At 44.3% G+C, this 14,934-nt stretch overlaps 1 protein-coding gene across 1 annotated transcript in view; it reads right to left on the bottom strand.

Annotated features, from left to right (window-relative positions):
- Nucleotides 1-14,934, bottom strand: part of MIER1 (MIER1 transcriptional regulator) — a 40,424-nt gene that overhangs the window by 18,527 nt on the left and 6,963 nt on the right. Inside the window, 4 exon segments of the mRNA XM_064429169.1 lie at nucleotides 921-1,053; nucleotides 4,633-4,800; nucleotides 8,276-8,421; nucleotides 10,641-10,665. Of these exon segments, the coding sequence (XP_064285239.1) occupies nucleotides 921-1,053; nucleotides 4,633-4,800; nucleotides 8,276-8,421; nucleotides 10,641-10,665 (472 nt within the window).

Here is a 14,934-nt window from a genome sequence, read left to right as displayed (position 1 = left end):
CTGTACAAACCCTCAAACCTAATGCAATACACTTGAATTAAGTTAATTCTGTGCTTAAAAATAGGAATTTATTGAAGACGTTTGCAATCCTCTGCACAGCTACACACTTGGCAATTGCTCATTTAAATCTAAAGGTCCTTGGCAATTTTGGATTTAAATAAACCACAAATTAATAACTGCATTTCTACAGTAATTATCAAGTGTAAGATATAGTGTAAGAGGAACCTTTTATTTGTTCACAGAACAGAAGGAATTCAAATAGCACCAGCCACTTTTATTGAAGAAAGATAAAATATCTGCTGTCTCAATCATACCAAAAGGGTCAGATCCCATCAGGGGAGATTCCAGGGAAATCAGAGTTCAGGGGATGCAAAATCCATTTGTAAACAAAATAAGAGTGAAAATGATCAGTTCAGTGCTGGCAACAGAATCAAAACTGGAATTCTTGAAGCAGATTTTCTTGTTTGTGAGCCCCACCTTCCACTCTTTCAGAGTTAACAGTTCTTGGCCTTTCTGATTTTATTGCTTTTCTATTTCTGAGGAAATCTGTGTTCTACTTGCAGGAAATTTCAGTTGTTTCTTCCCTTCAGGTGGACTCTGAGCTCCTCTGGATGAGGACAGAGCCCAGGCTTTGGCAAATAACCAGAGCACACCAATTAATTTTAACCTGTAAGATGTCAAATTTCAATTCCAATTATTCAATTTCCCCCCAAATCTTTCTTGTAAAATCAGAGATGATCTCCTGTCCTTCCACAGAGCCAGCAGAGCAGCTTCAGCCCTCAGCTAAAACCAGGACTTTCCTTCTTTGTTTTGAGCAGGATTCTCATCAACAGCAGGGCCATGAAGAGGAAAACTCAATATTTTTAGGGCTCAAAATGCATTTCTGGCACACAACACTGGGATTTTGGGGCTGGACTTACTGGTATCAAAATATTTACAGCGCCGAGGGCGAATGATCTCCTGGGGGTCTTGAGAAGCAACAGATGGGGCTGGGTCATCGTTGGAGGACTGGGTCTCATCTTCCTGCCCTGAGGAGTCCTTGATGGTCTCCTCCTGCCACAAAAGAAAATAAAAGTCAATTAGGGAAAAAACCAGCAGCACCTCAGCTATCCCTGGCAGTGAAAAATCTGCTTTTGGCAATGTTTTATCAACAGGTTAACACCAAATCTCTTTGTTTGTGGCTTGTCCTGGCTGGAGCCACCAAAAATGTAAATTTTTAATGTGTGAACACATTTTGAGCTTGTTTTTTAAGTAGATAAAATGTAAATATTTGCTTTTTTAAAATTCTCATGGTTTTTATTGAATTTCATTTCAATGAAATTTTACTTTGGTCTTTAAAATCCTTTCTTAGGAATTTTCAATAAAAAGGGGAAGGATTTAGATGGAAATGGCACCTTCCATACAAATTGAGTGGTTCAACCCCACAGGAACAGCAGAGTTGGCTCAGAACATTGAGTCAAGGCCAAAAATAGGAATAAATTCCTGTATTAGAAGAAATTCCTGTATTAGTAACATTTTAATGTGTGAACATACTCTGAGGTTGTTTTTAAGCAGATCAATGAACAGCCAGACTGTAACAAATCAGAAATATGGACCCAAATGAAATCTGAATCTTTGCTTTTTTTAATCCTCATGGTTTTTATTGAATTTCCTTTCAATGAAATTTTACTTTGGTCTTTAAAGGTCTTTCTTAGGAATTTTCAATAAAAAGGGGAAGGATTGAGATGGAAATGGCACCTGCCATAAAAATCCATGTGAACTGAGTGGTTCAACCCCACAGGAACAGCAGGGCTGGCTCAGAACATTGGGCCAAAAATCTGAATAAACTCCTTTATTTGTGCACAAACCACCACAACCACGGGAATTATTACAAGCAGGGAAAATGACAATTAGAAATATTGTTTAAATGGCTATTTGGTGCTCCCAAGGCTGCTGTCTGTACTCTTGGTGCTTTCTGCTGGACACACGGGGCTGTCTGCAGCATCAGGCCCAGCACACAGGCTGTGCACCCCAGCCCAGCACACAGGCTGTGCACCCAGCACAGCACACAGGCTGTGCACCCCAGCACAGCACACAGGCTGTGCACCCAGCACAGCACACAGGCTGTGCACCCCAGCCCAGCACACAGGCTGTGCACCCAGCCCAGCACACAGGCTGTGCACCCAGCACAGCACACAGGCTGTGCACCCCAGCCCAGCACACAGGCTGTGCACCCAGCCCAGCACACAGGCTGTGCACCCAGCCCAGCACACAGGCTGTGCACCCCAGCCCAGCACACAGGCTGTGCACCCAGCACAGCACACAGGCTGTGCACCCAGCACAGCACACAGGCTGTGCACCCCAGCCCAGCACACAGGCTGTGCACCCAGCCCAGCACACAGGCTGTGCACCCAGCACAGCACACAGGCTGTGCACCCCAGCACAGCACACAGGCTGTGCACCCCAGCACAGCACACAGGCTGTGCACCCAGCACAGCACACAGGCTGTGCACCCAGCACAGCACACAGGCTGTGCACCCAGCACAGCACACAGGCTGTGCACCCCAGCCCAGCACACAGGCTGTGCACCCCAGCACAGCACACAGGCTGTGCACCCAGCACAGCACACAGGCTGTGCACCCAGCCCAGCACACAGGCTGTGCACCCAGCCCAGCACACAGGCTGTGCACCCCAGCCCAGCACACAGGCTGTGCACCCAGCACAGCACACAGGCTGTGCACCCAGCACAGCACACAGGCTGTGCACCCAGCCCAGCACACAGGCTGTGCACCCAGCACAGCACACAGGCTGTGCACCCAGCACAGCAGGGTCACATGTGCAGCTCAGAGCCGATCAGAAATAGCAACAGCCGGGGCAGCCAGCAGAACGGGCTGAGCTGAGCGGGAGCTGCAGAGCTCAGGGATCCCACAGGGATCCCAGTGACCCCACAGCGATCCCACTGTGATCCCACAGTGATCCCACTGTGATCCCACAGCGATCCCACAGCGATCCCAGTGATCCCACAGCGATCCCAGTGATCCCACAGCAATCCCAGTGATCCCACAGTGATCCCAGCGATCCCACAGTGATCCCACACAGCAATCCCACTGTAATCCCACCCCCACAGCCTGCAGCACCCTGAGCTCAGAGCCCAGCACAGCCCAGGTCCCTAAAACCTAGCTGGGATGGACTGGGGCTGAGCCCAGGGCTGGGCTGGGCTGAACTGGGATGGACTGGGGGGTCCTTGCTCCCAGGGCAGGGCTGAACTGGTGTGAACTGGGATGGACTGGGGGGTCCTTGCTCCCAGGGCAGGGCTGAATGGTGTGAACTGGGATGGACTGGGGGGTCCTTGCTCCCAGGGCAGGGCTGAATGGTGTGAACTGGGCCAGTGCAGCGAGCCCTGAGGACAGCAGGGATGGCATTTGTGCCAGGAGGGGACTGAGCAGTGGGCACAGGAGGAAGTGACACTTCAGGAGCAGCACCACGCTCAAGCAAATGAACATGTGGGCTTTGGTTTGGCTCTGCACAGGATTACTGAGGTTGGAGAAGCCCTCCAGGATCATCCAGCCCAAGCTGGGACCCATCCCCACCTTGTCACCAGCCCAGAGTGTCACATCCAGGGGCTCCCTGGACACTCCAGCTCCTTCCAAAGCCTGACCACCCTTTCCACGAGGAAATTCTCCTGAAAGAATTTTCCCTGAAAGCATTCTCCCTGCAGCCTCCATGTTACATAAGCTTCTCCCCCTCCCCTGAACCTTTCCTGATCCAATCTCACTCTGGATCTCCCTTTTGAACTGCTCAACCCCCACAAAGAACAATCTCCAGACCTGTCAAGGCAGCTTGTAAACCCCAGCAAGTCCAGTTCCTGCCTCAGATGTGCCATTCCTCAGCCTGGGTGCCATTCCAGGGATTCTCAAACAGGTAAAGTACCAAAAGCCCAGAGTGGATCTCTTTCAAAGCCACATTGGGGAATGAACCCTCCTCTAATGCCTCAGCTTGTGTGTCACTGACAGTTCCAAGGGGTATCTTAATGGAATTCAGGATGCAGCAGCTCTGCCCATGACAGGACTCTACATTCCAAGTAGAAAAATCTCTTTTTTAAAATCAGAACAATATTTGAAGAGAACACAGAAAAGGTATTTGAAGATGCTAAGCTCAAAACTAAACATTTGGCAAAGATACTCGAAGCATTAGGTTCAGTTAATTCAAGTACAAGCAGGCTGGAAAAACACAATTTAAAAGGCTCAAGCTGGAAAACTTGCAGGATTTCCAAGAGCCAGAGGCACATTTAATCCAGCTCCAGGCTTGTGCAGCTTCAATAATCAGCTTTTCTACTCCAAGTAAGTGCTCAGCTGGATCTCTAAAGGTGTCTACAGGCATTTAAAATCTCAGTGCTGAGGTTCTGAAGGACAATTCCCATCCCTCACATGATGCTGCATCCAGGGATTTTCAATTGCCTCTGTCTGGGATGAGACAGAGGGAATTAAGAGCAATTAACAGAAATACAGATGGGTGATTAAGAATAAACCTTATTAGTAAAGCAAGGTTTATGAAATCAACTCTATTACAAATTAGCTCTGCCACGACCTGAGACACTGAGTAGTGCAGGTATGCAAATAATGAATTTACATATGCAAATGAGCACACATTTACCTTGTTTTCCCCACTGCAGCCGCTGTTGTCATCGTTATCGACATCATCATCATCTTCTCCCTCCTCCTCCTCCTCTTCTTCCTCCTCCTCCTCCTCCTCCTCCTGCAGGGGCACGGTGCCATCGTAGCCGTAGCGGCTCAGCAGCTCCTGGATGGGCATGTCACTCTCCTGGGCAAATCCCAACAAAAACTGGGAATTAACAGGGATGTCCCACAGGAATTCACCCACAGCACCACGGCTCTCACCACAGCCCAGGGATCTGGCACCCACACCAAGAACGGCCATCCCAAAAGGGATGGATTCATAAAACAGCAGGTTTGGGCTCTTAAGACAAATGTGGGGATAATTTCTTTCCCAATCCTTAATTTATTTCCAGCAGAACTCCTGGATGGGCATGCCACTTTGCTGGGCAAATCCCAACAAAACCTGGGAATGAACAGGGATGTCCCACAGGAATTCCTCCACAGCACCACGGTTCCCACCACAGCACAGGGACCAGGGCACCCACACCAAGAATGGTCACTGTGGACTGGCAAAATTGGAAGTTTGGGCTCCTGAGAAAAGTGTGGGGTTTTTTTTTTCTGCTGGATAATTTATTTCCCAGTCCTTGATTTATTTCCATGGACCCAGCAGGATGTCCTGGATGAGCATGTCACTTTCCTGGGCAAATCCCAAAAAAACCTGGGATTTAATAGGAATAATTCCACAGGAATTCTTCCACAGCATCAAGGTGAGCACTTCCCCACAAACCACAGGGATCAGTGGCACACCAAGAACAGCCATCCCAAAAGGGATGGATTGGCAAAATTGGAAGTTTGGGCTCTTAAGGAAAATATGGGGTTTTTTTCTGCGGGATAAATTATTTCCCAGTCCTTGATTTATTTGCTGCAGCCCTCCCACCCCAGCAGGATGTCCAAGGGGCCATGCAGCTCATTAAAAGGGTTTGGTTTTATCAAACACCTTCAGCACCCAGAGCAAATATTGGAATATTGATTGGAAATATTGGAATATTGATTGGAAATATTGGAATATTTATTAGAAATATTGGAATATTGATTGGTATTCCCTGCACTGCCCAAAACCAGCTGGAAATTGCAGTTTTCAGTACAAATTGGTGGGAAGCTGGGTGAAATGTGTGTCAGCAGTTCCTGAGGGACTCCCAGACCTCAGCTCAATCACAGCTCCCGGCTGGAACACGGAATTCCATCTTTCAGGGGAAGCTGTGCTCCAGGGACAACTCCAATCTCATGTTGTCTGTGTCAGTAAAATATTAATTCCCCATCAAGTGACACAACAGGGACAGAGTTCCACAGTTCTGGAAGATAAAACTCCACCCAAAATGCTCCCCTCAGTGTCCCTGACCTCCCACTTCTCTGAGGGTTTGGATGGGTGAGGGATCCCTGATACCCAGGGAAGGACAACGGGAATTTTTATTTCTCATTTATTTGAAGCTGCTTGGTTCCAAACCCATCCCCAGCAGGAAACAAAGCTGCTAAAACCTTAAAAAAATTTATTTAAAAATCATGAAAAAGCTGGTCCACTCTGAGGAGACATTTCAATTTGTACTGTCAGTTCTCAAATTAACTCAAGTACAACAAAGGCTCCCAAGTTCTCACCTTTATTAGCAAAAATTACTAATACATGCTATTAATAAATACTTTTAATTAAATTTTATTAATAAATACTATTAATAACATTGCTGGCTCTGCTAATTAATTCCTTCATTCCTTTTAATCCTCAGTGTCCAGCCTCTCTCCCTAAGTGAGATTTTTCAGAACAGAAATTCTCAGGATCATTTAAAAATTCTCTCTCAAAGCATCAAATCCTTTGTTTACTATTTGCAGTTGTGTGCTTGCTCTAAATAGTTTTTTCTTAGTATCTAATGCACACGTTGGCTGATAATCAGATATTTTTAGTTATTGGCTGACCTTAAACTTCCTATCCTAAGGGCCTGCACTGATCCAATTTCTGGAAACATCCCAATAATCCCAATGACAAAAGTGGAGTTGGTTTTGCTCTGTAAAAACAAGAGTGACAGGGGTTATCAGCACTTCTTATTTTATTTTATTTATTTTATTTTATTTTATTTTATTTTATTTTATTTTATTTTTTATTTTATTTATTTTTTCAAAGAACTAAGCCATTCTACCTCCTATTCCCCTACTCTCTGGTTAAGCTTTAGAGCCAGTCCTACAAAAACCATGGAATTAAATGCTGAGTCCCTGGTCCCCCTCATGCCACTTGATGGGGAATTAATATTTTACTGACACAGACAACATGAAAGGCCTGTGCTCTTAATTAAACCTGGCAGCAGAGCCAGCAGAAGAATCATGTTTGAATCATGCAAATGTTCTCCAGGACGTTTTGGAAAGGAATATCCTGCCTTTAAGCACTGCTCTCCCATAGAGCTGAGAATTAAAAATGAAAACTTGGAATTTGTAGGTATTTGGGAATTATGGAACAGGAATATCACTGATCCTGTGCTACCCAGCAAAGGGGGTTTGTATTTATAATATTTTTCTCAGGTTTAGCCTCTTAACTTCAAATAGTCCACTGCAATTCCAGGAGCTCCAGGGCCCAGCAGCTCTCCAAGAGAAAACAAAAATTGGGATTTCTTCACCATTTCAGGGTATTGCAAAAATGGAAAAGGTGAAAAAATGAATACATTTATTTATTATTTACCCACAGCCAGAGGTAACCAAGGGATGTGAGGGGATAAACTGAAGGGTTGCAATGTGGTGAGCGAGTTACATGAAATATGAAGGGAAAAAAGCCAATTTTCAATTTAAACCCCACATGAGAGATGTGGAGCTCCACTCCTCATTTGATCTACATGAAGCACATTTAGATTCACCAACTATTTATTTATCTTTATGTTTTCCATTTAGCATCAACCTGGAAATTAGCAGATTAAAAAAAATGATCATTTCCACTGGAAATATAGATTAACTGGAGTAAATGAATTTCAAGTCCTATTGGCAGAATCACTTAAGCTAAATAGGATTTGTACATCAAATATTCATCTGTGAATCATTAATGATCTGTTCTGGAGGCCAACAAGGCCACAGACAGGATCTAAATTGCTTTGCATTTCTAATGAACCCACTTGGTAATTTAAGAATATTATTCCCGCCTGAGAAATAATTGAAGACAATACGGAAGTGACAGCAGAACCAGAAAGAAATTAGCATTTACACTGGAAATATCGATTAAATGCACTAAATTAATTTAAAGTGCTATTGGCATAATCATTCATGCTCAAATAGGGTTTGGACATCATTTCCTCTGCATCTTCCTTTAAATGAGGATATTCCTGAGTGCTCCACTAGCAGACAGATGGATCAAAATGCACAAGAAATGTGAATGATGAAGGGTTTTGTTTTAAAATAAAAACCTGCTCAGGTGCAGCTGGAATACACAAGTTTAGTCAGATGATATTTTAATTTATATCAAAATTCACATCCTATAGATGCAAAAAGCCACTAACCAAGCACATTATGCAGCATTTATTTTTGTCGATTCTTGGTAGATTTATACAGCTTTTCCCCCCTCTTTATTATTTATTTATTAACAGCTTTAGGGTGGGGTTTTTCAATCCCTGCGTGTGTGGTGGGTGTGGTTTGGGAGCCCTCCAGCCACCTACCCTGGTAAGATCCTCAATTTCAGACCTGAAGTTCGTCTCTCCTTCCATCATCTCCTCCTCCTCTAAGGTGCGCTCATCGTCGAAGTCGTGCACCAGCATGTCAGCGGAGGGGTCGAACTCATGGTCATCGGAGGCTGCTGAGCCCCCTGCAAAACAGCCCGGCACTGTGCCCCAGCAGCCCTCAGCCAGGCCCTGTGCCTGCAGGGCGCTCAGAGCACAGCCAGCAGGATTCCCACTGCTGCCCTGCCCCTGCCTGCTGGCCAGGGCAGCTCCCCTGCGCGGGCATGCTGCCAGGAAGCACGGCAACCTCCTTCTGCACTGCACGCCTGGGAAATCCTATTTGTGAGCATGGAATAACCACAAACCTGCCTCCATCGAGCTCTACAGACAGTCAAAACTCTCAGCTAAAAACTCCTCGCAACTAAAAACTCCTCGCAACTAAAAACTCACCAGTAAAAACTCACCAACTAAAAACTCACCAGTAAAAACTCACCAACTAAAAACTCACCAACTAAAAACTCACCAACTAAAAACTCACCAACTAAAAACTCACCAACTAAAAACTCCCCAACTAAAAACTCCCCAACTAAAAACTCCCCAACTAAAAACTCACCACTAAAAACTCACCACTAAAAACTCACCACTAAAAACTCACCACTAAAAACTCACCACTAAAAACTCACCACTAAAAACTCCCCAACTAAAAACTCACCACTAAAAACTCACCACTAAAAACTCACCACTAAAAACTCACCACTAAAAACTCACCACTAAAAACTCACCACTAAAAACTCACCACTAAAAACTCACCACTAAAAACTCACCACTAAAAACTCCCCAACTAAAAACTCACCACTAAAAACTCACCACTAAAAACTCACCACTAAAAACTCACCACTAAAAACTCACCACTAAAAACTCACCACTAAAAACTCCCCAACTAAAAACTCCCAACTAAAAACTCCCAACTAAAAACTCCCAACTAAAAACTCCCAACTAAAAACTCACCAACTAAACACTCACCACTAAAAACTCCCCACTAAAAACTCACCAACTAAACACTCACCACTAAAAACTCCCAACTAAAAACTCCCAACTAAAAACTCCCAACTAAAAACTCACCACTAAAAACTCCCAACTAAAAACTCCCAACTAAAAACTCCCAACTAAAAACTCCCAACTAAAAACTCCCAACTAAAAACTCCCCACTAAAAACTCCCAACTAAAAACTCCCAACTAAAAACTCACCAACTAAAAACTCACCAACTAAAAACTCCCAACTAAAAACTCCCCACTAAAAACTCCCAACTAAAAACTCACCACTAAAAACTCACCAACTAAAAACTCACCAACTAAAAACTCCCAACTAAAAACTCCCCACTAAAAACTCCCAACTAAAAACTCACCACTAAAAACTCACCAACTAAAAACTCACCAACTAAAAACTCCCAACTAAAAACTCCCAACTAAAAACTCCCAACTAAAAACTCACCAACTAACTCACAAATAAAAACTAATAGAAACAAATAAAAACACATAAAAATTTATCAAATCAAAACTCAACCAAAACTCACAAATAAAAGCTCAGCAAATCAAAACTCATCAAATCAAAACTCCTTTACTCGTGGGCACCTTCCTCCTTTACAGCTGCAATACAAAAATGCCTTTTCCGAAGTTTCCATTGACCAAGTTCTGCAGATTTTATTCTGAGTTATTTTCCCCCACCCCTTTTTTTGCCAGTTCTTGGTTCCTTTTGGTGACAATGACAGAGCAATGGAGGGAGGAATGCTTTGGCAGATGTCACTCAGAATTCCTGATTTTTAACCCCAGCCCTGCTCACATCTTCTCTTTTCTCCTGATTTTTAACCCCAGCCCTGCTCACATTTTCTCTTTTCTCCTGATTTTTAACCCCAGCCCTGCTCACATTTTCTCTTTTCTCCTGATTTTTAACCCCAGCCCTGCTCACATTTTCTCTTTTCTCCTGATTTTTGACCCCAGCCCTGCTCACATTTTCTCTTTTCTCCTGATTTTTAACCCCAGCCCTGCTCACATTTTCTCTTTTCTCCTGATTTTTAACCCCAGCCCTGCTCACATTTTCTCTTTTCTCCTGATTTTTAACCCCAGCCCTGCTCGTGTTTCCCCCCTTTTATTCCCTGGACAATTTCAATTCCATTTTCCAAACCTTGCCCCACACTGAGGGTGTGACAGGGAGGAGTGACTCCAAGGTTTAATTATGGAGCACTTAATTATTTCTCTGAAAGAAATAAAACCTCAAGAGGCAACAACAATCCAGCTGAAGGAAGTCCTGGAAAGTTTTTCCACTCATGGGATGCCAAAACCCTTGGAAATTATTAAAAATATTTACCTGGGCTTGAAGACTCAACAGAAGGCTAAAAAAAAAAAAGAAAAGAAAGGAAATTATTTTTGCTATGTTGAACCTGTAAAAATGAAATTATTCAGCTGATACACAACAACTCAGAAAAAATATTTACAAATAATAATTAAATTAATAAATTTATAAATACTTCAAATAATAATTAACTTTATAAATTTATTTATAAGTTTATAAATAAAATTATTTACCAAGGTAAATAATATTTTCACTTTAGCTGTGATTGAATTCCAGGTATAAATCCCCTTTTCCACAACACAGGGATATCCCAGATCCCACTGCCAGTGAGCCTCAGTTTAGGATGAATTATTAAGGAATTATTTAAGAAGAAGCTGAGCACAAATTCCCTGTTCTGCTTCAATTCAGGGACACACATTTTAAAGGAATCCCAAATCATAATAAGAATTCCTTACAGAATAAAGGAAAAATCTATTTAATCTGAATCTCCAACCAAGCTGCAAGGAAAAAACAAAAAAAAAACCACAAGAAAATATTATTATTGAGATAGAGAAAGAAAATGATTCCCTAATAATCCAGGTACCAGAGCCCCTCTTTGGCCCAAGATTTGCTAACCTGGTCTTTATAACCTCCACAAGCAAATTCTCCCATAAAATCCTGCTTTCCCCGTGCCAGTCTTGCACCTCCTGGGGGGAGATTTGCATGTCAGCCATTCAAAGCTCATTTGTTTGGATAATTCAAGCAATGCTCCCACTCTTTTCAGGCACACAGCAATGAAATGTTCATTTCCAAGGCAGGAAAAGTGAATTCTCCCCGTGCTGCTCCTGTCACCTCCTGCAAACTCAGATATTGTTTGCCACCACTGATTTTGTTACATTAATTAATTATAATGCTGTCCTCAAGGAAAACTTGGATTTTCTGAAGGATTTTCCTTCTCAACTCAGCCTAGTGACGCAGCAAAGCAAAAGCCAAAACTGAAAACATTCTGTCCGATTGGAAGTTTTTATATCAAAAGCCAAAACTGAAAACATTCTGTCCGATTGGAAGTTTTTATATCAAAAGCCAAAACTGAAAACATTCTGTCCGATTGGAAGTTTTTTATATCAAAAGCCAAAACTGAAAACATTCTGTCCGATTGGAAGTTCTTTATATCAAGAGCCAAAACTGAAAACATTCTGTCCGATTTGAAGTTTTTATATCAAAAGCCAAAACTGAAAACATTCTGTCCGATTGGAAGTTTTTTATATCAAGAGCTCCACAAAGTGAGAAGAAAGAGAGCAGCATAGGGAATAATTTCCCTTACACGTCTGCCTCCCTTTTGTGGGAGTCTCCAGTGTATACATGAAGTCCAAAAGCATGGAGAAAAAGGAAAATTCAGCATACAAACACTGAATACACGCCGTGCATCCCTGCCCTCTGGCAGTGAGAGCCATTCCCTGTGTCCCCTTGTCCCCAGCCCCTCTCCAGCTCTCCTGGAGCCCCTCAGGATTCCCACAGAAATTCACTTTAATGGGGAAACAGCACAAACTTTTTTGTAGGTTGTTGCACAACACCAGGGGAAGTTTTGCTCATCACTACACCCAAAAAAGTCTTTATTTGCAAAGATTATCTTAACAAATTCCAGAGTCCAGCACTCCTGATCTGGAGCTGAATATCAGGATCAGCAGCAAGGACTGGTCTGTATTTGGTGTTTTGTTTGTCTGATGAACCTGGATAATTAATAGAATGCAATACATGATCATTAATACAAATTAACAAAGCCTTAATGGCTTTATTGCAGCAATGATTGGTTGCAAACTGTGGGAAATGAATTTGTAGAGAAATCTTAAAGTGTGACCCAACTATTTCTTAATTACAATACACTATAAACATTTCTTAACCTCAACTTTCACCACACTATATTAAAAATACCTTAAAACCAATAATCTGAAATTACCCCTTGTAAATCCTACTATAATCCACCTTTCATAATTCTATTTCTCCAAAATATCTAATCCTTTTTATAAAACCACCCTTCAGAACTTGTTTCTAGCTCCATTTCTCTCTCAACAATGTCTGTCCTATCCCATTTCTAAATCAACATGTCTTATCTCAAGATTTAATACAAATACACGCTGTGTGAACCTTCTGTCAGACTTTAACATCTCTCTACAGTGGCACTTGGGGACATGGACTGACGGGATGCACTCCCTGATCTTCAAAAGTCTTTTCCAACCTTAATTCCAGGATGAAAAATTATTCCAGCAATGACTCTGCCCGCCAAGGAACAGAGCTGGATTCAAAGGCCTGGGGAGAATTTATTCTGAGGGATAAAGTATTTTCCTTAGTAAACAATAAATTCTGCAAACACCATCTTAGAACTCCTCTTAAAATAAAATTATTAAGGCTTTAGCTCTGATGTAACTCCAGGTACAAATCCCCCTTTCCACAGCCCAGGGACACCCCAGATTCCACTGCCAGTGAATGCCAGTCCAAGAGAAATTATTCCTGTGTGAAGCACAAATCCCCTGTTCTCCTTCAAAACAGGGACACTCTTTTTAAAGGAATCCCACGATGAGAATTCCTCATGGAATGAAGGAAAAGGCACTATTAAAGCCATTAAAATGTGCTGTTATTGGGAGCCTCTAACACAAATTGACACTCATTTTGCAAAAAAAAAAACTCTTTCCAAAACATTCCCTGCTTCCCTGGATATTTTTCGCTGTAACAGAGGAGTTTTGGAGGTCTCAGCTGCAAAGCAGTTTCTGGATTTACCAATCAGGAGTGCCAGCCTTGATTTGTGATGATCCCTGGGGAATTGTGGCTGGTCCATGCCCAAGGGGCTGACCCACCTCAGCTCCAACCCGGGCAGGGAAGTTCTGGGGAAAGGCCTCGATGCAGAAGGAACACCAGGACATAAAGCAGGGATAAGGGGAGTTCAGGGAGCCATGGCTCCACACCCAGCCCCAAAAGCAGCCTCTGGCTCCCTGCCCCTTCTCCCGGGCACTGGCACTGGCATGTGCCCTGCCTGAGCACCCTCCTGTCTGCATTTCCTGGCTTTCCACGAGCTGCCAATCATTTCCTGCTTCTATTTCCAGCCCTGAGCAGTGTCACACTCCAGCTCATCTTTATTAATGGCCAGCTGCAGCCAAGGCAGCCCTGACCTCTGCCAGCGCTCCAGTGCCAGCTGTGCCAGCTGTGCCAGCCCGGCCCTCGGGGTGTGCTGCCTCAGCAGCCCCATCCCCAGCGTGACTGGCACCACTTTTCCAGCCTCTCCCTGACCTTATCCCAGGCCTCTGTGAGTGCCAGCTGTGCTGCAAACACCAGTCTGAGGCTGGACACGGGGAAAGGAGAGCTGGAAAAGCCTCCAGTGCCAGGCTGGCAGCACAGAGGGTGAAGAGTTGTTCCAAGACAACGCCTGCAAGGCTTGGGCAGTCCCACTCCGTGCCTCCAAGGGATGCTGGCTCTGCCCAGGGGACAGCAGATGGCTTGGGGGGCATTTAATGATGACAATTTCCTGGCTGGGTAAGGGTAGATGGCAGATCCACACTCCTAAGGATGGCATGGCCGTGGGACAGGAATTCCTGGGAAAACACCACTCCTGTTCCTCAGTGGATCTTTGTTTTCTGCTCTGCCATTCCCAGGGAAGCACAGAGCACATTTTGCCTCAAGAGCACTCGTGGGAACAAAGAGCTGCCACCTATCAAAGGATAATGGGATCCAAGGCTGGGAGAGAAAAATACAAGAGAAAAATCGGGAATAGAGACAATCCACAGGCAATGCACACGCTGCAACTGTTCTGAACTGCACCATCAGCAAAGGTAACAGGGAACAAACGGCCTGCTGTGAGCTCAAAGGAATGAAAACCACCAGGGACTCCCAGCTCATGGACACTGAGGAGAACTGCAGCGAGCAAGGACTCCTGCTGCATGGGCACACCGAGGAGCACGCTGCTCCAGAGCAGCCCGAGGGACCCCAGCTCGGAGGGGTGCAGGAAACAAACCGCAGGCAAAGAGAGAAAGGAGACCCTGAGCCTCAAAGCATCAGCACTGCTGCAACGCCTCTGTTTGATCCCAGGGGGATTGTCAGGGAGCTCAGGACTTCCCAAGGCTAGGGACACGGGCAGCAGCAACCAGCCAGAAGATCACATCCAATGTATTTCCAGATGTATCCAACAGGATATGGGATGGATGGGATAGATCCCATCCAACACACTCCCCAGGCATGGATATGGAATGGATGGACAGATCCCATCAAATGGGAAAGTTCCCATCCAGTCCATTCCCCAGGTGTGGCTATGGAATGGATGGACAGATCCCATCCAGTGGGA

The sequence above is a fragment of the Passer domesticus genome, chromosome 7 (assembly GCF_036417665.1).
Source record: "Passer domesticus isolate bPasDom1 chromosome 7, bPasDom1.hap1, whole genome shotgun sequence".
NCBI classification, from domain to species: domain Eukaryota; kingdom Metazoa; phylum Chordata; class Aves; order Passeriformes; family Passeridae; genus Passer; species Passer domesticus.
Note: the sequence above shows the minus strand (reverse complement) of the source record. Positions and strands in the feature narration are given on the sequence as shown.